Here is a 23,794-nt window from a genome sequence, read left to right as displayed (position 1 = left end):
AGCCTCTCCTCAATACTCCAATTTAACAAGCAGAACAAGTGCTTTTTCAAATGTTTATTCCAATTTTCATATGCATGAAATATGTATACATATATATGTAATGTTTAAAAAAAAGTTAAACCACCTCCTCAGTTAGTGATGAGGTCTACCATATGTACCATACATATTAACTTTTGCTGACTCCTGGTATCACAATTTCATCCTTTATTTCCAAGCGTGCTGTGTCCAGGTAAAAAAGGAGTTAAATTACTACAGCAACAGCAAGGTGATCTCACCTCATTGTCCACCAAAAAATCAGATAAAGGATTGCTTGGCTGGCACAGCCTGAGACTCACAGAGTACCAATTACCTGATGCATGTTTCCACCCAGCCCTCTCTGAAAAGACTCCACAAGAAAATTAGGATTTTGGTCAGTTTTTGTTATAAACCCAGGGCACAATAACAGAGATCACTAACCACAGGAAAATTCTGCGTGAGCAGACCCAGGATCCAAACCCCAAATAATAAAGGGGACGAGCAGAGAATGGGATAAGGAGACGGATTGGGAGGATTAAGAAGTGCAGGCAGTGAGGCTGAAGGATAACAAGCATAGAGCTGGAGTCCTAATTTCCAAGCAAACAAAGCAGAGCGAGCAGAGCTGGGTAACAAGACCGATCAGACACAGCCCAGCTCGGAGGCACTCGAGCCAGGGAGTCAGGTACACACACGGCAGGAGCAAGGCTCCCTGGGGAGGAATGCCTGTGGCTGACCGAGCAGGGACACCCGCTGCACTCTAAAAAAGCACTTGCTTACCTAGCCCGGCCGGATCTTAAAAAGGAAAGAGATGCCAGAAGCAGTGGTACAACCGCGAGTTCTCTGAGCTGAGCAGCTTCAGGTCCCACATGAACTGACACCGCTGAGCACACGCTCACACTCAAACTGTCCAGACCACAACCCGATCCACACAAAAGCTGCAAAGCACAATTCACTGGCAGTTAAGTATCCTGCCTGAAAGACTTCCACCAGTGATCAATCACCTAACAAATTCTTAAAGAGCAATTCATTTCCCAACACAAACTCTCATCTTCTAGCAAGACTATCCCAATACCCTTTGAGTCAGCAAGCAGCGGAGGCAGCTGCACACTACAGTCACAATCCTGAGACACTCCGTGCCTTCTCCTGCACCCAAGAGGCCAGCACCCACCCTCATCTGCTTATCATCCCACCCCATCCTTCCATGAGCAGCAAAGTTCTCCTCCTTGCAACATCACGGAGATCAGGATGCAGGAAACAACAACCTGGGAACAGTTAAGGGGAGACAAGTCTTCAGAAGTCACTTGCCACTTGAGTTGCCATTTGCCAAGGAAGAATCTTTGCTCTGCCCAGAGCTGAAATTACATGGCAGAAAGAAATACTTGTCTGGTGATGAGACTAAACCATATTCACCTTCTGTGCAGGAAGCGAACACCTGACTGCAATTTTTGTGTTCCACTGAATTACCAGTGCTTTGTAAAGCACCTATCCTAAGCTGCTTTTGGAAGCACAGTTTGAAATAGAAGCTCAGCTCACCCCACAGAGACTTTTTGCTATCCTATTTCAACCTTGGAAATAGGATAGACTGAGCTTGGAGGGGGCTCCAGGTGCTGCCACTCCGTACCCTGGGTGGCTCCTGCTCCCACAGGCCAGGCTGTGCTCCGCGCAGCCCCAGAGCTCCATTCCTGCCTCGCTTGGGTTTGGCACCTCCAGCGCAGAGCACAGCCGGGGATTCCAAGAAGTGCCGTCCTGAGCACTGTGACTCAACCCACGGGCTGCTGGGAATGCGTGGGCAGGTGGGGATGGCGGTGGGGCCGGGAGCATTTTGGCAGCTCCCTGCGGACATTCCGGCAGCTGTCCCTGCCCACGCTCCTGTCCTGCCCCCAAACACGGCCTCCCCAGCTGCTGCAGCAGCCTGCCCTGAAGGGCCTGGTTACCTATTAGTGCTGAGCTCCACTGCACCTCACGTCCACACCGACTTCTGCTTTGTCCAATCATTAACATGAGGTTTACATATTCCTGCCTTCCCAAAACATGTCAAAGGTTACAGAGTTCTCCTCTTCGCTGAAGGATAACCTCTACACAGTTTGTGTTCTCTTAGCTGCAGTTCACAGCGCCATTTCAGAGGACTCAGCTTATTTAGGTGGAACTGGAAGCCTATTACAGACCAAAACCCAGACTTCACCAACAGCGAACAAACCTCGATTTACCTCAGAAAAGATGAAGGAAAACAGGTGTACTTCCAGATTTAGCAAACTTTTGTATGTATATCTATCTGTATTATTCACATTTTGTTAGTTCTTTGTTAAACACAAACCACATTCACTTTCTCCAGCTGCTCTGGAAAGCCAAGTAATTTCTAAGACCCATTAAAGCACTCACAAAGAAAACTTATTAAGTTCTCCCCTTGGATTAGTAAAATACCCTGGAGCTGTGGAGTTTAGAGAAGAGCTGTGACAGCAAAGAGAAAGAATGACAGCCAAACACAGCGTCCCGAGCTGCTTTCTCCCCCGCAGACAGGGTGAAATGCTGCCTGTTCAAAGGGTGATCCAGGAGACGCAGCTCAGCCAACACCAGCTACACCAACATAGGACTGCTGTAAAACCAAGCTGAACAAGCTTTGCAATACACATCTGCATGTTCTGAACGCACAGAAAAGAAAGCCACAGCAATCCAGCCTGGTGTAAGAAGGAAAGCTGCAGATGTCAGCTTCCAACAGGACAGATAATCCCATGACACACGTCGCGTACGCATTAAGAGACCAGCCTGAAAATGCCAATCGATGGGGGTATAAAATTAGAAGGTTGACGCGTTTAAATGAACGGACAAGTGTGAAAGGCACAAGGGCTGGATCGATGCAAACCAATATTTGAACAGCTGTCATGCAGACCAGGAAGATAAAACATTTAACGTGTTTTTCCAAAGGCACACAAAAGCGTCTCCGAGTGGAACGCCCCAAGGCGGGCAGGTTTACACCCCCGTTTCCTGAGCACACTGCCGCACGCAGTCACGCCACACCCGGAGCTGCACTTACCGCGGACCCCCGCGCCAGGAGCTCCGCAGGCACCGCCGCTCGCCCGCCGCCTCCGCCCGCGGAAGTTCAGCAGCCGTGGCAATAAATGACCATCACCAAGGCAACGAGGGGAAAGGCCAGCGAGCTTGGGTTTCACCTGCAGAGACTTCACCTGAGTCACGGCGGGGGAGTGTCGGTCGGTCGGGTTCAGTTTGGCTACTTCTTTCCCTTCTCTCTGTGTAGAGACATTTTTGATTCCAACCCACGATAGGCGCCAGCGAGGTAAATTTCCACTGACTGTGAGGAGAGAAACCAGATCCCGCTGGAACGTTACCTGCACACAGAGACTCCGTGAATCCAGTTTCATCCACTGAGCGCCTCATCTCTAGTTTCATTATATCTGAAAGTTTGCAAAACATAACGTACTAAAAGATAACAGATCTTTAAGCCAGTGTTTTGATGGCAAAACAAATCCAAATGGAAAAGACAACAAACCTTTAATTCAATGTTTTAACCGTGGCACTTCTGGTTTCCTGAATGAAAACTCACACACAGAGCCCTGTGTGCTACACACACACAATCACCCAAACACACATCGCTCTTACTTCTCCCCCTTGCGGGGATAAATCAACCCAGGATCTGCAGTTCCAAAGCCAAATCAAGTATGTGTAAGCTACTTAAGGGCCAGTGCTCGCCACAGCAAGCCTAGGAACCACGTTAGGCTTCTCCTAAATCTCCCAGCAACTGAAACCAAGTTCAGCGGCAGAAGAGTTGAACTGATTCTTACTTTGATCTGGTGGATTAAGCCAATTCACATATGGCTGAGTGGAAAAAAAATCTGCTTTAGGAAGCTACTCAACATCACCCTCCTGCAGAGAGTATTCCCAAATTGGCTTATCCTGCTCTGACTGGCACCTCCCTGACATCAAACAATGCTGGGCAGCCCGAGAGGGAGAATCCAAGTGGGGTACCCTGTCTGGGGGGCTGTCACCATCACCCCCAGGGAAGGGGTGCACCCCAAGGAAACAGCTCGATCTCTTTTCACAGTGACTTTCTGAAGGCCATAGCAACAGAATGTGGAAAGCCTCCCTGTAATTCCTGCAATATCTTACTAATCTTGAAATTGTCAGTGGCAATTTTGCCAACAGTGTTTGATAAAATCTCAGTTGTGCAATGCAAACAAAATCATGCACCAGAGCTATGACCCAAATCTCCACTCACCTCTGCAAGTTCAGCACAGAAAACAAACTTGAAAGGTCACTTGGTTACAACTCATCTGGCTCAAGCAGGGGCATTAAAATCTCCTTTCAGCTTCACCACAAGCAGCCTAGGAACCCAGCTCAGAACTCGGTTCTTGCATGTGTTTATCACACTCCTCACCAAATCCAAGAGTAAATCAAACTGTGCCTTTTCTTACCCACAGAGTTCTCAACCCTTGCTGCAGGATGCAATGTATTTGTAAAAACCCCATTATTTTCTCCACAGATGGCAAAATTAGAGCAACTAAACCTAAAAGCTTTTGAAGAAAAGAAGGCGATGCAGTTTGGATCATAAAAACCCTCCTGGCTGAAATGCATTGGTCAGTTCATGGAGCATACCTGGTCCTCCAGAGCACTCCTGGCCAAGCAAGGATTCTCCCACAGAAGGAATCATACCAGTAAGCATCAGAAGAACTGCAGAGTTTGGAGAACTATGGTATTCAAAAGCTCATACAACAGAAAAATAGTAAATGCTTTACAACAGTGATTTAGGTCCTATTTCAGACCTCTAAAGAAAAGGGACTATATTCATGTTTTCCTCGGCTGGAATGGCATACTCAGCAGAAAGAAACACCAGGCAGAATTTCATCAAGGCACCAGTTTGTCTTAGAGGGACACTATAACGGTGCTGCTCTTCCAAGGGGACGAACCAGGAGAGAAGAGCACACAAAACTGGAATGAGCAAGTCAGAACACAGACACCAGGGATCAAAGGCACCCGCACATCAGTGACAGTGCGTGGGACCAGGAGCCCAGACACCCAGTGCTGACAGCACACCACGAACAAACAGGCTCAAACCACAGTGCTGCCCTCCTGAAAATCTGCTTACAAGGTATCTTTACTACGTGGTTTAAAAAAATAAGTGTTCCAAGTGAACTGTGATCTATTTTTATAGAAACCCGCTGAAGTCCGTGCAGTTAGATACACTCCAGCAATTTTAGCAAGCGTGTTGAACCAGGCCACCTGTGAGCTTTGGAAATACCCAAGAGGATGCAAAAGAACTTCCATTTAATGGACCTGCTGTACTTTTTTCTCCTTATTTACCTTTCAGACCTATTTATATCATTGAAAGAATTCATGTAAGCAAAACATTGTTTTCTGCACAACCTAACTGATACTCATCCAATGTCTCATGCAGCAATCACAGAATCATGACAGTTGGGTGAGACCTTCAAGATCACCAAGCCCAGCCTTCAACCCGATACCACAATGCCCACTACCACCCTAAGGGCAGGAGGGTATATTTGCTCAATCATCTGTACATGTCATGCATTTACAGTCTAGGAAATTCTCTTTCCAAAGGAAACTTTGATCTGGTTTTCTCTGGACAAGACAAGAAGAGTGTTTAATCTTTGGTGGGAGCAGAGAAAAAGAAAAGCACTTGGTACATGTTGCTATTAAAAACCTGAACAAAGCTTTGACTGGAGTAACTGGTGCATTTGCAGCAATCTGTGACCTGACAGTGACTCTCCTATATGGACTTAGCTTTAAAAACAAAAAAAAACACCCAACGAAATCACCCCAAAAACCACACCCAATCTTGATATTGCATGACAGAGCAGCACCAAGACCATCTGCATCCAAACTGAATATTTACTGTGAATCTCAACAGAAAATTCCTAAAGAAAAGTCTGACAGAACTTCTTTTCCTTTCCTCTGGGGATTCAACAACCAAACTGATTAACTAAAGCATCAAGGTTTTAAGCAAGTACCCCCCTTTCTGACATGCACAAACTACCATAAAACAAAGGAACGATCATTCTCTGTGTAGGATTTTGCCACTGTCAGGACACTGGCAAAAGAACAAGGTAGGTTGGTTTAATTTCAAATCCTCATTATCCTCAGGTCAGGGCCCACACGGATCCATTACTTTCCAGCAGTACTTCAAAACTTACGAGGCAAAAGAGCATCACTAAAAAGCCATGTCCCCAGTGGATGTCTGACAACCCCATCCAGTAACAAGGAAGGGTCTGAATTCCCAATTAGCAGCCTGCAGCAAGGACTCACAGAAGGAGCTGACAGGAGGACTTGCTTTTAAAGCAGCTGCTCTAGAACAACACAAAGGTTTTTACCTTTCACTAAATTAACGTCTGATACATTTATATTTTAATTATTTAAAAAAAAAAAAACTTGAGCTGGTGTTTTTTGACCTCATGAAATGCACTAGGTCCTTAACATTCTTTAAAAGTGAAAACTTATGCCTTACACTTAATGCAACAATCTCCATTTTCCCCTACATGAAATGGCATGCAAATCAGCGTAATGCTGTATTTTGGACAATCGGTTCCCACAAAACCCCAGCAGTGCATGCCAAAGCCTCCACCAGCGCGCAGCAGACACACCCACTCCCCGCCCAATTGAGCAGCGATGTTACTGCGGTTAATGCTATTCCCAACTCAGGGCCAGGCCGGGCGGGGCTCGGAGCAACCTGGGCTGCTGCAAGGTGTGGCAGAGCACACAAAGCTCCTGCATCAAACAGGGGAAGTGGAGTGCATTCACTCCACTAGCTCAGCTAGTTGCCAACGGATCACACAAACATGTTTATGTAACCACAATCTATATTCTTGTTAGATATTTAATGATTTCAGACCATAAACCATCGGTGGCTGCACTGTTTAATGACAAAACACACATTCAATAAAACCGTAATCCAACAATAAACTGTGATTGGAGGCTCATTTCTAACCCAGATAACTGCAGGGATCGATTCCACGGCACACACCCACAGCCCAGAGCTGCACCGCTGGCTGTTTCACCTGGACAAAAATGGCATAGGAAGCTTCTTAAACAGGCTTTGCTGGAAAAACCTTGAGAGCAGGAAAACTATGCCAAGTGACATGAAAATGCCAGTGTCACCTCTGAACTTCTTCAGTCCCAGAAAGACACAAGGCTCAGGTACCCTGGGTGACAGCCAGCGGGATACGCCAGGCTCGGGAGAAGTGTTTGCCAGAGGGAAGAGCTGGTGACATTGCAATTACTTTGGGACACCAGAACCCACAAGTCACCTCTCCTAACAGCCCATGGAGTGTCTGATGTGAGGCAGTGCTCTTGTAACTGCTCCACAGAGGCTGGGAAAATGGATTTACTTGTGCCTCAATGGGCAAAGGACGCTGGGGGCAGAGAGGCTGAAGGAGCTGGGTTTGCTCAGAGTGCAGTAACTCTTAATTCCCATGGATCACAGCCTGACATCTGCAGGGAATTCAGCCTGTACTTTTCACTTTTTAGCTGTTGTAACAGCTTACCTGCAGTAGCTTCAGCTCAGAGCAGAAGCGGGGAATGTCAGTGTTCAGAGACACTTCATTTTCTGACACAGTTTGTTTTGTTGCATGAATCATCCTATTATCCAACCAGAAATTAAATTAGATCTTCCAGCTCTTGGCTGCAGTTAATAATTAATGTTAGTGTATGAGTTTCCAACCTCCCCTGGTGAAAAAATTCTTCCAAACACATTAACATTTCAGTGAGTGCTGTTGTCAGTCATTCCAGCAGTACACTCCTTTGGCTTCTCTTCCTCATCTTGATCAAGTTTCTTTTTTTGAAAGAATAACAAGTCATAGCCTCTAGCAGTACCTCTTGTCCATTAAGGCTTTGCTCCCCAAGAATTTCACATCTGGGGGAAGAATCACTCCATTACAGCCTCTGCCCAGATTAGGGGAGAAAAACCAGCCACTTAAACCAGTGAGAAGGCCAAGGCAATAGGCAAGGGATCTGCTCCCACCAGAAACATCTCTTGTCAGGCTTTTGGATCCTGATTGTAGTCCTGGTGTTCCCAACCTACCTGCACACCATGTTCTACCTCCTTCTCCCCCTTCCTTTCCTGCTCCCTTTTTATCACAGCAGCCCTTGACAAAGCTTTGACTCTTTTTGTTCATTATTATTTATTTGTTATATAAATGGATAGCCTAGGGCTAGCAGGCTCTTCCACCTGTGTCTCACAAAGAACAAGAAAACTGTTCAGTTACTAATCCAGGCTTAAGGCTGACTAGATTTTGGCAACTGAGCAGGAGCAAGCACAGCCCCTCCTGGCTGGAAAGACAAATCTTCTTCGCTTCTTCTCCAGTACGTCCACTGACATACAGGGATATATTATGAACAGACAAAAATGAGAACAGAATTTAACTTTGTGTGAAAAATAATTGGAGTGGAAAAAAAACCCATATTAACAAGAATATGCCCAATGCAGGAGACTGAGTAATTCAGCTGCAGAAGCTCTCTCCTATGCACTGAAGGTGCTTTTGAAGAAGAACAGCAGGCCCTATCTTAATTTAAAAGCATTTTCTTCTTTATGCTTGTCTTTCACACACTGTAAAAGAATAGACTATAAAGAAAAACAAATACAGTGATAGTGATACTGAGTGCTTTTTTGGTTTGTATCAGTAATTTCTGCATATATATTGATGATGGAAGGCTTGGAAGGGTTTCAGGCAGGGTTGCACCGTTGCTTGCATTGGTTGTTGGATTTGCATTTGTTTTGGTTTTTGGTTGTATTAATTGTTTATGGGAAATTCCTTGAAAATTTGTGAACTTCTATCAATAAATGGATTGTTGCCGGACCAAGCTCAGAGGTTAGCTCAGTCACTTGTTCCCAAAATGGTACTTGACACTGACTAGACTAAGAAACACTCATTGAAATGTTCACCACTCATTATCTAAAACAAAGGCTGCACTTTGTGTCCTGCCAGGCATTCTGGATGCAAACTGGGGCTCGATGCCCCAAACAAAAGGCACATTCAGAATCCATGTTTTGCAGAAGCGCTGCAGTAGGGTCAGTCATTCAGCATCCCGGAGCAGGACCTCGTCCCGGGGAAGCACAGATGCATGTTCCTCAAAGAGGCAGAACAGGAAGGGAGCAGAGGGCACAGCAATGCTGAATTCCTCAGGAAAGCTACAGGCAGTGAGGCAGCGGATCGGCTTCCACAGCAACCAGCAACCAGCTGCTAAAGAGACTATTGCTTCTACCTGCTTATTCCTGACCCAGTATCACACTGCTGCCTGCAGAGATGATGAGGTACACACACATGGCCGGTTGCTCCCGACACCACTTTTAGAGAGATCAGTCAACAACCTTGGGAATAAGGAACAGGATTTTTCTTCCAAGAACACAAATGAATATTACAGTGACTGAAGTACCAGTGAAAAGCTAACACAAGTCTGAAGAACAAACTCAGTTTCCTCCAGGCAGGTTTAAATGAAGTCACATACCTTTCCAAAAATAACAAGATGATCTACATAAAGTCCAGTTCTGCTGCTAAATGGTGACCGTGCCGCACAAAGCAAAGGGAGAAAACCAGCTTGGAGCTGCAGAGCCCAAACTGCAATGGCACAGGCTCCCACTGGAGACAGGCTGGGGCTCCACAGCAACATACAACCTAACATGTTCGAACAAACTCAGTTTCCTCCAGGCAGGTTTAAATGAAGTCACATACCTTTCCAAAAATAACAAGATGATCTACATAAAGTCCAGTTCTGCTGCTAAATGGTGACCGTGCCGTACAAAGCAAAGGGAGAAAACCAGCTTGGAGCTGCAGAGCCCAAACTGCAATGGCACAGGCTCCCACTGGAGACAGGCTGGGCTCCACAGCAACACACATGTCATGGTATTTGTCCTGTATGCAAGCCCCATACTGCAGCTGCTTACACTGAACACAACAAAATCTGCTCCAAAGATCAGAAAACCCAAATGCTGGTAAGGAACTTGTGACACTAAGAAAAGTGCTAAAGTGGTCAGCGAAAAAAACCAAAGTTGCCAGGCACAGCAATGCCCTGAGGGCAACTAAATCAAACGCAATCACCACACCGAGGTCAGCAATTTGGTTTGTGAACACTTAGTCTGTGTTAAAGCACAAGACCCAAAGTATGAATGCGGGAGGCTGTGTTGAGATTCATTCAGCAAGCACAAAGTCTGGAGCAAAAAAGGAAAAAAACCCACAACCTCCTGGAATTGCTGTGGCATCTGAGTAACTCACACAATTTCTACAGCATACAGGTAACTTCCCATTCCCTGCTGAGTGCCACCCGGACAACAAAGAGCAGCGTTCTCCCAGCTCAGAGTGTGCTGAGAGAGAGAACCAGCCCCGCACACACAGACAGCATCACCGAGGCAAAGTCTGTTTTCCAAGCTCCCCTCTCATCCCAAGCTCTGCAAGGAACATCAGCAAGCACGAGTGTGCTCTTGCAAAGCCTTGCCAGTGCCTCCTAACCCAAGGAATCAGCCTGGCACGCAGGACTAGCTAATATGTGCTGAATCCCAGCTTGCTTTCCAACACAGGCCGCAGAGACAACAGGAGTGGCTCCAGCCCTGGGCAAGGAAAAAGCAGAAACTTGTGTAGCACAAAAATCACAGCCTGCTTTGTCAGAAGGAAGCCTGAAAGTCACTGGCCTTGAGAAAGCCTGCCAAGGAACACTGCTAAGAAACAGGTGTCCTGCAGAGGGACATATCCTCTCTTCCTAAGCATTTTCATAAAGAGGGAAAAAAACCCAGCACAAAACTCCACTACACAGACAAATAAAGGAAATCAGAGGGATGATAAAGTACTAGTTCCTCCCATGTAACCAATAACCACCCGAGAGATGGAACATGTCTAAACCAGAAAGAGGTCCCAGCACAAAATGCAAGCTGCCAAAGATGCAAGGCAGCAATGAGAAAAAAATTAATATTATTCACTGTCCCTTCAACTCTTTACAACAACTTTATCCTGTTTTGCTTCGACCATCTCAGAGGCAGCATTTCAGCTTAGTCACTTCCCAACTTGCCCATAATCCATCCCCACAGTAGCCATGCCAGAACTACCACCAAACTGGAGTAAGCTGGAATAATGAAAGATTCTCACAATTAGTCTTTACCAAGTCATTGCTTGAATGCAAAAGGGGAATTTTTATTTAATAATGAGAGTGCTGGCCAGTCCAGCAGACACCTTCACCGGCACACAAAGCCTACTATGTAATTTGGTACCATCTTCTGATAGGGATATCCAGTACTTCTGCATCCAGAGCAGCAAAGTGCTCTCTCTTCCAACGCTCCCAACTCTCAAAGAGTGACCTGGACATCTTCTTTCCTCATTCAGCCTTCCCTAAAAACTACAAGTGAGGCCAGAAAACTGTAAAAAACAGTAAATCAATGTACTCCCTGTCCTATGCTGTCATGTACCTCCTGCCTCTAATGCACCTTCCAAGCACTCAAAGCATTTATGGAATATTAGGAAGGAAAGGGGGAAGGGGAGCTTCTCCATGAAAAAGCTTTTCAGAGGTGATCACACAGGTTGTCCCCTGTCTCAATTACCCATAATCCTGTCTTTCCAGCTGACTGGAAGACTCAAGATTTCTCAGAAAGAAAAATCTTAGTGTCATTGAAACAGCACGGATGTTCCAGTCTGAGTGGCTTCACTCCAAGGACTGGCACAACATTAATGGCCAGTTTGACAGTGCAGAAGGGCTTAAACCTCTCCTGAAAACTGCAGGGAGTACCACCTCTACCTGAGAGCACAGACTGCAACCAGAGATGCAATCCAAAGGTCAAGAATTGCCTCACTGCTGGGCACAAGCCACTCACAGCACAGACCTCCACGCTGGCCCTTCAGCCTCTCCTTACTCTTGAGTTTAACACTGAGTCCCAGGAACACAAGTGAGAGGACGCTGGGCAGAAACGAGACCACCAAGCTCATCCACAGGAAGCACAAGACCCAGGTGAACGCCAGAGCAAGAGGAATTCAGGAAGCCCCAATAAGAGCTGTAAACAGCTTTTATCACACAGAAGTCCTCACTTTCAGACATAGCACACTCACAGGGAGCACACACACACACACATGTGTTCCTCCTGTACAACCTGTCTGGACCAAAGGCCAGCTGTGGGAGGCAGAGGGTTCTGCCAGCTGTGGCCTCCAGGACAGGGACAGTGCCCCAGCTCTTGGGGTTAGCCGGCCCCCATGGCGGCCCAGTGCCCAACACCCCAGAGACAAGCCAGCAGGAGATGCCTTCGGAGCCACGCCAGCCCCAGGACACAGGTGGAGCCTGTCTGACCTCCTGATGGCAGCACCTGTGTGACAAGCCTGCTGTCACCAGCCCTGGTGTGCGATCCAGGCTGGGTGATCAGCTACAGCACTGCCTCACCTTCCCAACGAACAGCAGGAGATGCCGAGCGCTAAAGCACGAAAACCAGCCTGTTTCCACAGCAACTGTTAGCACTGACACACAGAGCTCCTGTAGCACAATCCAGCCTTATCAGAGGCCATCAGTTGGCACGTGTGCTCCAGCCTGCAGTGACACCGGGCTGGGGACCCCAACTTCACTTCCCAAATGCTACAGTGCTGGTGTCCAACACACAGAGGCAACCACAAGTGGTAAGTGCTTGGTGATTTCCCTCAATGGCTGCAGCAGCCATTTCGGCACTCGCCTCCGACCTCCCTCTCCCACAGGATCTACTTCCTGTCCAAGTTTTGGGAATTTGAAACAACATCTTCACCCCCTGTAGGGCACAGACACTTGAGAGCTGCTGGGAGCCTGTGGCATGCACTGGCCCAGGGTACAGGTACCTGCACCAAATTACAGATGATCATCTCTCACTGGAGTGAAATGAAGAAACACAAATGCAGGTACAAGTAGCTCAAAACCAAACTGACCATACCCAAAATAAAATGACAGCAGCACAAGAGATTAAAGGTAAATTCTCATTATGTCAGCAGCCTGAAGAAACCACTCAGGGTTTTGCTAAATCAATTCAAGCAGTGTTAAGAGGCATTTCTTTATTAACAATGTCAATCAAAACAGTGACTAAAGCTGTGACTGAAATGTTTTAAAATATGCACCAGTTCCAAGCCAAATTTTGGACAGCATTCTAAGGAAAAAAAGTGACACAGGTAGGCACATGATACGAGAAGGTGACCACAGGACTTGAAAACACATTAGCTACAAACTTCAGCATCTTAACCCTGCAGACTTTGAGGCCAGTCACTAACAGTTGTGAAGGGCCCATGCTTTCAACAGCTTCCAAAGGGGCTTTTGTCAGGATCTTGCATTTAGGAGCATGCAGGAACACGGTGACAAATGACCTGGCAGGTAATACACACCCAGCCTGTAACCATTTAGCACAGTCTGGTTTACAATGTTTGACTTTCTACAAACACAGTTTGTGACAAACTACAACAGAAACTAGTTAAGACAAAACCAAAACCTGACTGCAACTCGATTTGGCACAATCTCTAGTACAGCTGCAGGATATCCCTGGAAAAAACAACTCTGACCTTGCTCCCAGCCTGGTCAGACCTGCCCAGCACAGCACCTACAGGACGGGGGGGTGCGGGTCTGCCGGCCTTTGCTGCAGCCACCTGTCCCATTCTGGGCTTCCAGAGTGCCACAGCCACCACCCTTGGGATGCAGCTGGCCCTAAAACAGGGACAAGTAAAATCTCAACCTCAACACAGGGGAGGAAAATGCAACATGTTCTTTGTCATGCTAATTAGAACACAGCAGGGACCGCGAGTCATCAGCACGGACGCTGTCGGGATCCAGGTGTGTCACCGCATTGCTGGGACCAGCCTAGCCTGCCAGGGAAAACCACACTGCAAGGCTCTCTCCCACAGGGAACAGAAAGGAGAAGTGCCTCCTCGGGCCACGGCAGCAGGAGTGGTGTTATTCACACACAGCTCAGGCCAGGCATGCACAGGAATTTACCTGACCCTGAGGACTCAGTGTTTTTCTACGAACAGTGGAAATAAAGAATAAAATAGTAAATGACCAAACTTGACCAGATGGGACTGAACCAAACCAACCAACCAGCAAGGACAAATGCAGAGGTCTTTCTGGCACCCACCCAAACTTGTGCCTCCGCCACTTATCCTAACGAAACAAGTGCAGGCTGTGCAAAGAATGTGCCCCTCACTGTGGCACACAGCACCTAAGCTGCCCAACTCGCCGCTCCTAGGAAAGGGCAGTTCTCCACCTCAAGCGTCCACACCCCCAGTGGGATGGGTGCAAACTTTAGCACTAAGACTGCATTTTAACAAAGGGGTGGGGGGAAAGGCACATATGAAGATAAAAAGTGAGGCAAGGAGGGGATCCTGCAACCCTGAACTCTAAACAGTGACACCATTCCCTCAGCTATAAAATGGAGCTGCATCTACACCACTGCTGCATGCTCTCAGTTCACTAAAGCAAGACCTGTCCAAGACAGAACATTTTCAAGTTCTTTCAGCTCAACTGTAACAAACAATAGCCAAGCCAATATTTTATAATACCTCGAACATCACCGTACCCAAGAGCACAGGTTAAAGAAGCACATCCATTGCTCACTGCTGTACAGCAAAGCTGTTGCTTTGTTAAGGAGGCTGAATCAGCACAAGCACAAAGCCCAAACTCACAGTTTTGTCCACTCACCACTTCTCCCTCTTACCACTCCCTTCACCACAAAGAGCAGGAGCGGTCCACTCAAGAAATCTTTAAAGAAAGGTTAAAAACTCCACTTGTTTGTTAGGGAATTAATCTGTTTAACATTGTGCTTTTAGACAAACTAGTCACAGACTTCATCGAGGTCAGGGTTCTAGCCGAAGCTCTGGATTCACAGACCCACAGAGCCAATGTCACAGCTCATGGCCACCAAAGAGCCTGTGCCCTACCCTCCCTTCACACACACCCTCCCACCACCACCCCAGCAGCTCGTGCCGCACATACCTCTGAATTCCATCACCCTTCTAGAAGTTACTGCAATTCAACAGCCCTGCAAAGACATGGGACGCTGTCCACAGGTGGTCCCAGGGTGTACGAGAGAATGCAGCATCTCTCTTTCAGCAGTGTAAATCCACTGGGTTTGTGTGTGCTCCAGAAGCCATCAACCTTGACTCCCCCTGCTCAAGAAGAGGATGAACGTGCAAGTAAACTATCCTGGGATCAACCACAGACACCAGCACCAGGTGAAAGTCCTCAGCACATCTCAAACAGCAGCACTAGCTGAAGGACCTTATACATATTAAATACCAGTACCAGCTGAAGGTCCTCAGCGCTCCCCACACACCCAGCTGTGCCACAAGGGCCCAGTGCTAAGGAGGCAGTCTCAACAGGCAACCCTGCAGTACACCCAGTCCATAAAACCACATTTGGTACATTTGAATAAATCAGGCTGAGGTACCTCTGACGGGAGCAGCCAGTACAGCCTCATTTCCAGGCACCTGGGCTTTCTCCATCACCCATGGTCTCAGCTTGGTCTCCTTTTTCCCACTCCAAAACCCAACACTTCTGTGGGAACTTCATTTTTGTCCGCATGGCTTCCACAGCAGTATGCTCCAAACCTAACATCCAGTGCCACCAGGAAGAGGACAAAAGCAGATTTTCCCCACCACGCCTATTTCCAAACAGACCATCCATGAGGGAGTCATCCCGGGACACCTTCTGAACACTACTGATCACCCCCATCTCCACAAAATCCCACCATGAATTCGGTGTGCTCATCTACATAACACAGAGTTGCTTAAGGAGAGCCAGACTTTGAGCTGCTTTCAATTAAAACCAACACAGATTACAGGAACATACTTCCACCCTCAAACCAGGATTATTCAACACTAGGATCTGCCAAAGGAGAGCGGACTGCACGGTTGTGCTCCCGTCCCTGTTCCAAATCGTTCTGCTTCTCTCCAGCAGATAAACTACATGGAAACAGGAAAACCTGACTTGAGCTGGCAGGACACCAATACAGCCACACTGATCCGTGCAGTGAGGCACAAAAAAAGGTGCTATGGCTTAATGGCAAAGCCCAACTCATTCACGGAGTGATTCCTCGGAATAGCCAGTGTTCTCACCACTGGAGATGTTTATTTTGATTACAGAAAAGGTTCCTAAATCCTAGAAATCAGGATTCTGACAAACACCTACAGCCTGCCAGCACGCAGGAATCATGGTCAAATGGAGGGAGGAAAAAAATTAACAATTACAAATGTACACAACCGAGTCTGTTGTCCTGTCAAGACACCACCTGGCAGACATAATACGTCTCTATATTCCATAATCCATCTCAGAAATCAAGTTTCAGGATTTGTTTTGTTGGGGCTTTGAGCTGTTTTTTATAGGTTGGCTTATTTTTAACTATTTTAACTGCAATTAGCTTACAGGCCTGTGCAATTTAGCCACATCTCTTATTTTAAAATTAATTACTAGTTCTCTACAGAAAACAATCCCTTTCCAAAAGATTTGGTTTTCTTCTTTCTGGCAGGGGAGAGGAAAAGACAGTGGGAGCAGGGGAAGGGAACACTCCAGCACTAGAAACTGGGCAGCTTAAGAACCCCATGCTGGACAAAGTTGGCACGACAATGTGTTGAATACTTCTGAAAGCCACAGTTCCAGTCCCAGGTAAACCCTGCCAGGTGTTGGTACCGACCTGGCAGCAGCTCCAGTCCTGAGCTGAACATGCCAGCAGCAAAACCACATTCCTTCCTCCCAGTGCTCAAGGTAGGAGTCACCCAACCCGCGCCGCATTCCTACCCAGCTTACCCAAAATAACAGTGTACACAAGATTACACTGCGCTTCTTTCCGCAAGGGGACAGAGCTGCCCAGCAGCACTTCTACTGCTACAGTAAAACCCTCCTATTCAACACAATGAAACATTTAAGAGGAAATAGCAGTGAAAGAAAAAGGTGAAGAAATTTATGGAAGTTAATGAGATTTCTCTGTTTACCAACACCAAAATTTAATTTTAATTAAATCAAGCTACTTCTGCACATTGTTATCCCATCTATGACTTTCTGTTGACCGAAGCTGTTGGATAAACCAGCCCTCACTGCTATTACAAGGCCTGGAAGTTTCCAGCTTGCTCAAAAAGTCCCAGTTTATACTGCAGAGTTTAATTAAGCAAAGGTCTAGGCCCCATCCAATGTTCTGGGACTGGGAGGTTGTCAATTTGGCCCATTCCAGCAGCAATCAGCGAGCTGCCAACAGGCTGCCACCTCCGACGTGGCCTCTGGATTCTAAAGCACCTGTGCAGGCAGCCCACCTCACACCAGGACCTGTGTTCGGTTCAGAAAGGAAAAGTATTGCATAACACAGAACCTTTCACTGGCTGGAGACACAACTCCAGCCTAGAAGCTGCAGGGGTGAATTCTTCCCACAACATCCTAAGCTGTAACACCGATTCCCTTCTGACAGATACGCTCATTCAGCACTCACACCATGCCTGGTGATATTTTCAAAAGAAAACACAAAAAATGCCGTCAGAAATCTGTTAACTCCCAGCGCAAGCTGTGCCCCGGGAGTGAGGTGCCTGCTCATCAACAGGTGCGGGGCTCACAGTCCATGTTTGCTTCCCAGGAAAATGGCCTCTGTGCAGGAGCGGAGGAAAACCTCGAGTTCCTATTTCCCATTACACAGTGCCCTCCAACGGCCAGCCCTTCACACGAAAGCCAAGGAATGCTTATCCCCCTTCCCAAAGGCAGCAGAGGAACCGCGGCTTGCACTACCTGCATACCACCCTCAGAGGACAGGACAACAGCCAGGGGAGACAGAGCCATCTCTCAGTGGGGGTACAGCTAAAACTAACATTCCTTGTCTCCCTCAGACCCTCACATTAACACAAGCCTCCTTCAATGTCTTTACATTCATTTTATAATAAAACTAGAATTCACTTAGTGTCAGCACAACATGCCGATAACTCATCAAAAGCTGGTTTAAAATGCAGGCTGTTATAAAAATCTATTGACCTCCTGAGAACCACAGCCTATTTTGATCTTCTGCCACACAAGTAGATATGCAAGCCCTGTCATTTATGAAATGTTTCCTTACCTGGACTTTTTAATCATCATTTAAGGTTTACATGCTATCCCTGAAGCCAGTGCACTTAAGAGTCTATAAAAACAATTCAGGGTCAATAAAAGTCACTATTCTGAATTGCTTAGTGCTAAGACACTCTCAGTGCTGTGACCAAGGGAGGCCCCTCTCACACTCAGATGGCAGAGTGAAGCTTTTATGTAACCAAAATATTCAGAGCAGAAACAGCAGAGCTCTCATTTAAAGGGTCTGTGTTCAGTGGTGGTGACAAAGGGTGCATCTTCTCAAGGAACTCGAGGGTTTTTTTCACATAAAGCCTCCAGATTTCAAGAACACAGTGGGCTGGACTGGAGCTCATGGGGCCAGGGGTGCATCCCCGGGCAGACTGGCCCCCCACACTGCCCCTTTCCACCGCACAGCTGAGGAGCCACAGCCACCCACAAGCTGCTTCTCCAGCACATCAGTGCCCTGGTCCTTCATCCAGCACTCTTCCAGGGCCACAGCACCCGGAGCTCCAGTGCTGCTCCGGAGCTGAGCTGGGAACCAGCGCAATGAAGGGACATGGCTCTGGAGCCCCTCCCCAGCACCAGTCCTGGCAGGGGCTCCGTGGGGCCAGCCTGGGCTCAGGGAACAACTCTGGCCGTGCCAGCACAGTGCACAGAAGCTGCAAGGTGCAGCCTCAGCACTGCGACCACACAAGAGGAAACGTCACCTGAAATCGGACTGCAGCCATCCACAACACTGACGCTGCGCAAGCAACCCAGCACTGCCATTGCTTCCAAAGTTTATGGTTTGCCTCAAATGCAAAGCAGAGAAATCCGGCCCTGAACTCCCACTTGTCACTGCTGTCACCAAGTCCAGGGAGGGAGGGAAAATCACAGCCCTTTTCCTCCCCAGTAAATCCTGCTGATTATGAGCAATAACATCTTGAGGCCTTCACAGCCCCAGCTCATGGATCTGTTAACATGAGACTCCAGTACTGAGAAAGAGACACCCTCAAGGGAGATCATTCCAGAGCAACAAATCCATCAGGAACATGTAAACAGGAGGCACAAAAGCCAACCTCCCATATGCCTCAGTCTGAAACAGTTTGCACAGACAGTTTATCCATCACAGCACGAGCTGCATTTCACCACAGCACCACTGTGGCAAATCTTGGCTTATTCCTTACCTTGATGCCAGATCCAGAAGAGGTGAGCCCGTGTTTTACAGGAATCCATCCATTTCCATGACACTGGGGTTGTTTCCCTTTCCTCAATGTGTGTATCAATAAAGTGAAACACAACACAGGCTCCTGAGGTCCTGAAATCCTTCAGGATTCACTCTTCAGGCACAAGGCTTTGCCCAGCACAGCATACCAGAACTGAGATGAAAGGTTAGGCTACAGTGACTACACACAGAATCATTTATCTTGAGGCATATGGCATTGTATCTCACACATCGAGATATTTTCAGGAACATAAGATCCTTTTGACAATTTCTAAGGCATGACAAAATGTCATCTCAGTAGGAAGCTTCTAATTCCAATTGACTCAATCACAGGTCACAGAAGTTGAATAGAACTTAAAAAGAGAATAATGCTGGAACTGCAGAGAGCAGTTTCACATATGAACCCCTTTTTTCCCTAATATTTTAAAGCATAAAAAGACACTCTTCAAGGATCTTTTTTCTCAAGTTCCGTTTTTTATTAAAGCAAACAAGTTCCAAGGAGCTGCAAGTTTTGCCTCCATCCAAGGACACAAAGAAAGCAAAATATTTGTGGATTTGTGTGGGCAACATCTGACTCTGAAGAAACCCAAACTGAAACAAACAAGAGGTGCACTTCATTCATAAACATTTTCCACTACAAAGGGCTGTAAGTTTTTATACACACTGATATTTTGAGATTGCACGAAAGCACCTCAGCTTCCAGGAGCCTGTACAAATATTATTTCACAGAATCGCAAAGAGGCTGAGGTTGGCACAAGCCTCTGAAGGTCACCTGGCCCACTCCCTGCTTGAGCCAGAGCTGGCTGCCCACGCCTGTGTCCCGATGGTCCCAAACAGCCCCAAGGATGGAGCTCCAACAGCCTCTGAGCAGCCCGGCCCAGTGCTGAGGTCATCCCGACAGAGAAAACCTGGCAGGGTATGAATCTGATTTACAACTCATTTTAACTAATTATTATAAAACACTTTACAGTTCAGGTTTACAAGGAGGCTGATCTATGAGCACAGCATGCCTGCCATGAAAAACTGCAATGGTTGGCTCATCCCGTGACTCAGTGATCCCCAAATGCCCAAAAGGCCTAGTGTTCCAACACCTATCAGTCCTTAGTGAGGAGAACACTCAGGTGGAAGGCAGCCCTGCTGCGCACAGGGATGAGTGCGGGCCCATAGTCTGCAGACACGCCGGCACACGCGCAGCCCGGGCCTGCTCCACACCTACCACACACATCGGCTGTGCAAGCAGGAGGGAAGCCTGTGCCTCTGCTCCGTAGGAGACTGCTGCTTCTCTCTCTCTGGAGAGCAGCTCAGCAAGTCCAGCTCGCATGTAAATCACTGCATTTTCCAATCAGCAGATGTGCCAGGAGTGGAAGCACTGCACAAGGCCAACTCAAAGCCCTCCGAAACCCATCTACAACAGATCTGCAAACTGCATTTCAAACCCAGGCAGGAACAAAGGAAATGAATAGGCTGAATACATCCACATACGTAACTCAGCCTCTCACAGCTCTCTCACAGCTAATAGAGCTCTGCTTTCCAAAATGTGATGAGCCAAGCCCAGGTGAATGCTAGCAGAAGTCATTACCCAGAGGCCAGCATGCAGAGAACTGTCAGCACACCTTCCTCAGCCCACTTGAGCTTTACCTTTACTACAACTTTCGTCCAGCCATCTTACTGAGAGAGACCATCCTCCTCCCCTCCTCCATGCTCTCCTCCTAGAGCCCATTACTAGAGACTCAACAGCAGGTCAGCCTCTCAGAGTCATGAAACTACAGCCCAACAGGCTGGAAGTATCACCTGCACCCTTCTCCATGCCACCCCTCCCTCAGACCCTTTTCCCTCTTTTTTCCATCCTATTTCCATTTGTGAACTCCCACTGTAGTTTTAGATGGTCGCTGCTCCTCCTGAGAAGTGTCCAGCATCAGCAGATGCACGGCAAAGCAGGAGACAAAGCACAGTCTGCTGTCCCTCAGGCAGTGTGGCTGTGGTCATCACTGCAGCTGTGACACTGGTCACTGCTGAGAGACGAGAGCCTGTCTTTTCCCAGCAGCTCCTTTTCTAACAGCTTGGTTTTACCTTGGGAGATGAGTGACAAACACATCTCTCTGCCCACTGCTCCACAGGCCAAGGCCCCAGCATCTGCTGGGGCTGAGCATCATGGCAGGAACAGCCCCTGCTGTCCTGAGATCCCTCCACCTCCAAACCAAGGTGAGAGCAGCCAGCAGATTTCTCCCTGTATCCATTTCTCTTTAGCATTCTGTGCAAGTACCAGCATATGTCGAGGCAGGAGGCAGGGACAAAAGACACAGCCAAGCGCACGCACAACAGAAAAGGCAGCAGCCAAGCTCCAGCATGATGTTCTCAGCCACCTCCCTGAGACCTGGCAGGGTGGCTCCAGGTTTCCCTTTTCCTCACAGATCACACTCGCTAATATAAGCACAAAAGCATCTCCGATCAAATGTCCTGGAATGCCCATGCTGGGACAGCAAACCCCAGTGCCTTTAGCTGTTCCCTAAGCCTGTGCAAACCCCCCAACAGCCCAGGAGCAGCCAAGACCACCACAGGCCCTCCGGAGCCCAGGACTGACAGGATTAGCACAGGCCCCCCGGCAGCCCCGGAGCAAGCAGGGCCCTGCAGTGGGCCCAGCCACCTGCAGGGTGAGGCAATGCACCGGAGCTGGCCCAAAGCTGCCTGGGGACTGGTGCCAGCCACCGCTGTGCTCACACGAAGGCTTACGGAAACAGCCCAGGGAAGAGAAGGTTCTCCTCTGCTGTTGTGCTCGCTATCTACATCACCCAACGCTCCTGCAACGCCCTCTCCTCTCCCCTACCTTCACACACATGCAGAGCATTTGCAACCATTCTGCTCTCAGCTTTATAATTTAACAACAACAGAATGACACCCCCCGTTACCAAAACACCCACTCCTGCCCAGGAACCTCCTTCCCAATGAGAATTAAACATCACAGTCATCCAGACCCAGTGCTGCTGAAACACACCAGGTAAGAAACACTGTCACTTTCACAAGGCAGAAGATGTTTTTAATGTTTTTTCTACACCACAAACAGACTGACACATCGCCCGTTGTGTTCAGCCCCACAAAACCGGAAGCAATGCTGTTGTAATTACTATTCACTCCTGTAAAAATAAAAGATATACGAGCACTCCTAACAGGCGATACCCTGAAACCACAGCCCAGTAATGCAGCCTTGCCCATTGCTGATGCTCTATGACACTGGCTCCTAAGAAAAGGAGCACCTGACCAAGGCAATGAAACAAAAAGGGCATTAAGTAAGATTTTTAACATTCACCTAAAGTAAACTGGACTGTTCTGTATGATTTGTTTGATTCGCAGAAGACATCGGCTGATAAAGCCGGCACACGGCGATTAGCTATCGCGGGTCCTACCCCGCTTATCAGCCCCATCTGCATTGGGGCCAGGCTGTGTCTGACACAGTACCCGGCGCACCGGCCCGGCGGCTGCTCCGCTCCGGCCCCGCGGCCGCTCCCCGGGGACACCGGCAGCGCTGCGGGGAGGAGGCGGAGAGGGGCTGCCGCCCCCGCCCGCAGCACCGCCGGCCGTGGCTCTTTGTTCGCCGCCGGCCCCACCGAGGCACCCGCGGGCTCTGGGCGGCCGCACCTGCCGAGGGTGCGGGCAGCGCTCCCCGGGCCGGGCCGCCCCTGGGCAAGTGGCCGCTGCGGGAGGGGCGCGGAGCCCTGCGGGGCGGGCAAAGCTTGCCCTCCCGGACCGACCGTCGACCTTCGCCCGGCTCCCGAGCCTCAGCCGCGGCTCCCGCCGACGGGGCCCGGCACACCCCAAACCAGCCCGTCCGCGCCGACCCACCTCGTCCTCCGAGAGCCCGTACACCGGTTCCGCCGCCGCGGTCGCCATGGAGCCGCTCCCGGGCCCGCCGAGCCGCCCGCCGCCGCCTTCTCCTCCTCCTCCTTCTCCTGCTGCCGCCGCTGGCCCGCGGGCGGCGGAAGACGCCGGGAGCCGAGCCCGGCGGAAAGGGGCCAGGGGCGGGGCCGCCGGGGGCGGGCGGCGCGAGGGATGCGCGCGCTCGGGGGCAGCGGGCGCGTGTGGCAGGCGCCCCCCAGCGGGCGGGAGCGGCGCCGCTGGGCCCGGACTGCGAGAGCGCTCCCAGCGCGGGACCCGGCCGTGTCCCGGGATGTGTCCCGGGATGTGTCCCCGAGCGGGGCCCGGGCCGTGTCCCGGGATGTGTCCCGGGATGTGTCCCCGAGCGGGCCCGGGCTGGGCAGGAGCGAAGCCCCCGCTGCTCGCGGCTGTCCGGAGCAGTCGGAGGTGTTCGCTCCCTGCGGCATTTCTTCCCTCACCATCACGACTTTTAGGGAAACAAAGCCCTGTGGGCACTTGGAGCGAGGGCACTTCTGGGCACAATCGAGTCCCGCTTTAGCTCTGAAGGAGCTTGGATCTGTTTCGTGCCCCTCCTGTGCCAGTGTCCCGTTTATGATCTCCCGGTTTCTCCTGGCGCTGCGGCGCTGCTCCAGTGCACGCTGCTGAGGGAGTTCCGTGCAGCGGTGCCCAGACACGTTCGTGCTGTGCTGC

General features: G+C 49.0%; 1 protein-coding gene across 1 annotated transcript in view; it reads right to left on the bottom strand.

Annotated features, from left to right (window-relative positions):
• NEDD4L (NEDD4 like E3 ubiquitin protein ligase) overlaps positions 1-23,211 on the bottom strand; it is an 84,629-nt gene extending 61,418 nt beyond the window's left edge. The window contains exon 1 of the mRNA XM_041403830.1: positions 23,072-23,211. Within this exon, the coding sequence (XP_041259764.1) occupies positions 23,072-23,119 (48 nt within the window). The 5' untranslated portion in view covers positions 23,120-23,211. The remainder of the gene's footprint in view (positions 1-23,071) is intronic.
• Positions 23,212-23,794: the final 583 nt, after the last annotated feature.

The sequence above is a fragment of the Onychostruthus taczanowskii genome, unplaced genomic scaffold (genome assembly GCF_017590055.1).
Source record: "Onychostruthus taczanowskii isolate IOZ18803 unplaced genomic scaffold, ASM1759005v1 scaffold201, whole genome shotgun sequence".
Classification (NCBI taxonomy): Eukaryota; Metazoa; Chordata; class Aves; order Passeriformes; family Passeridae; genus Onychostruthus; species Onychostruthus taczanowskii.
Note: the sequence above shows the minus strand (reverse complement) of the source record. Positions and strands in the feature narration are given on the sequence as shown.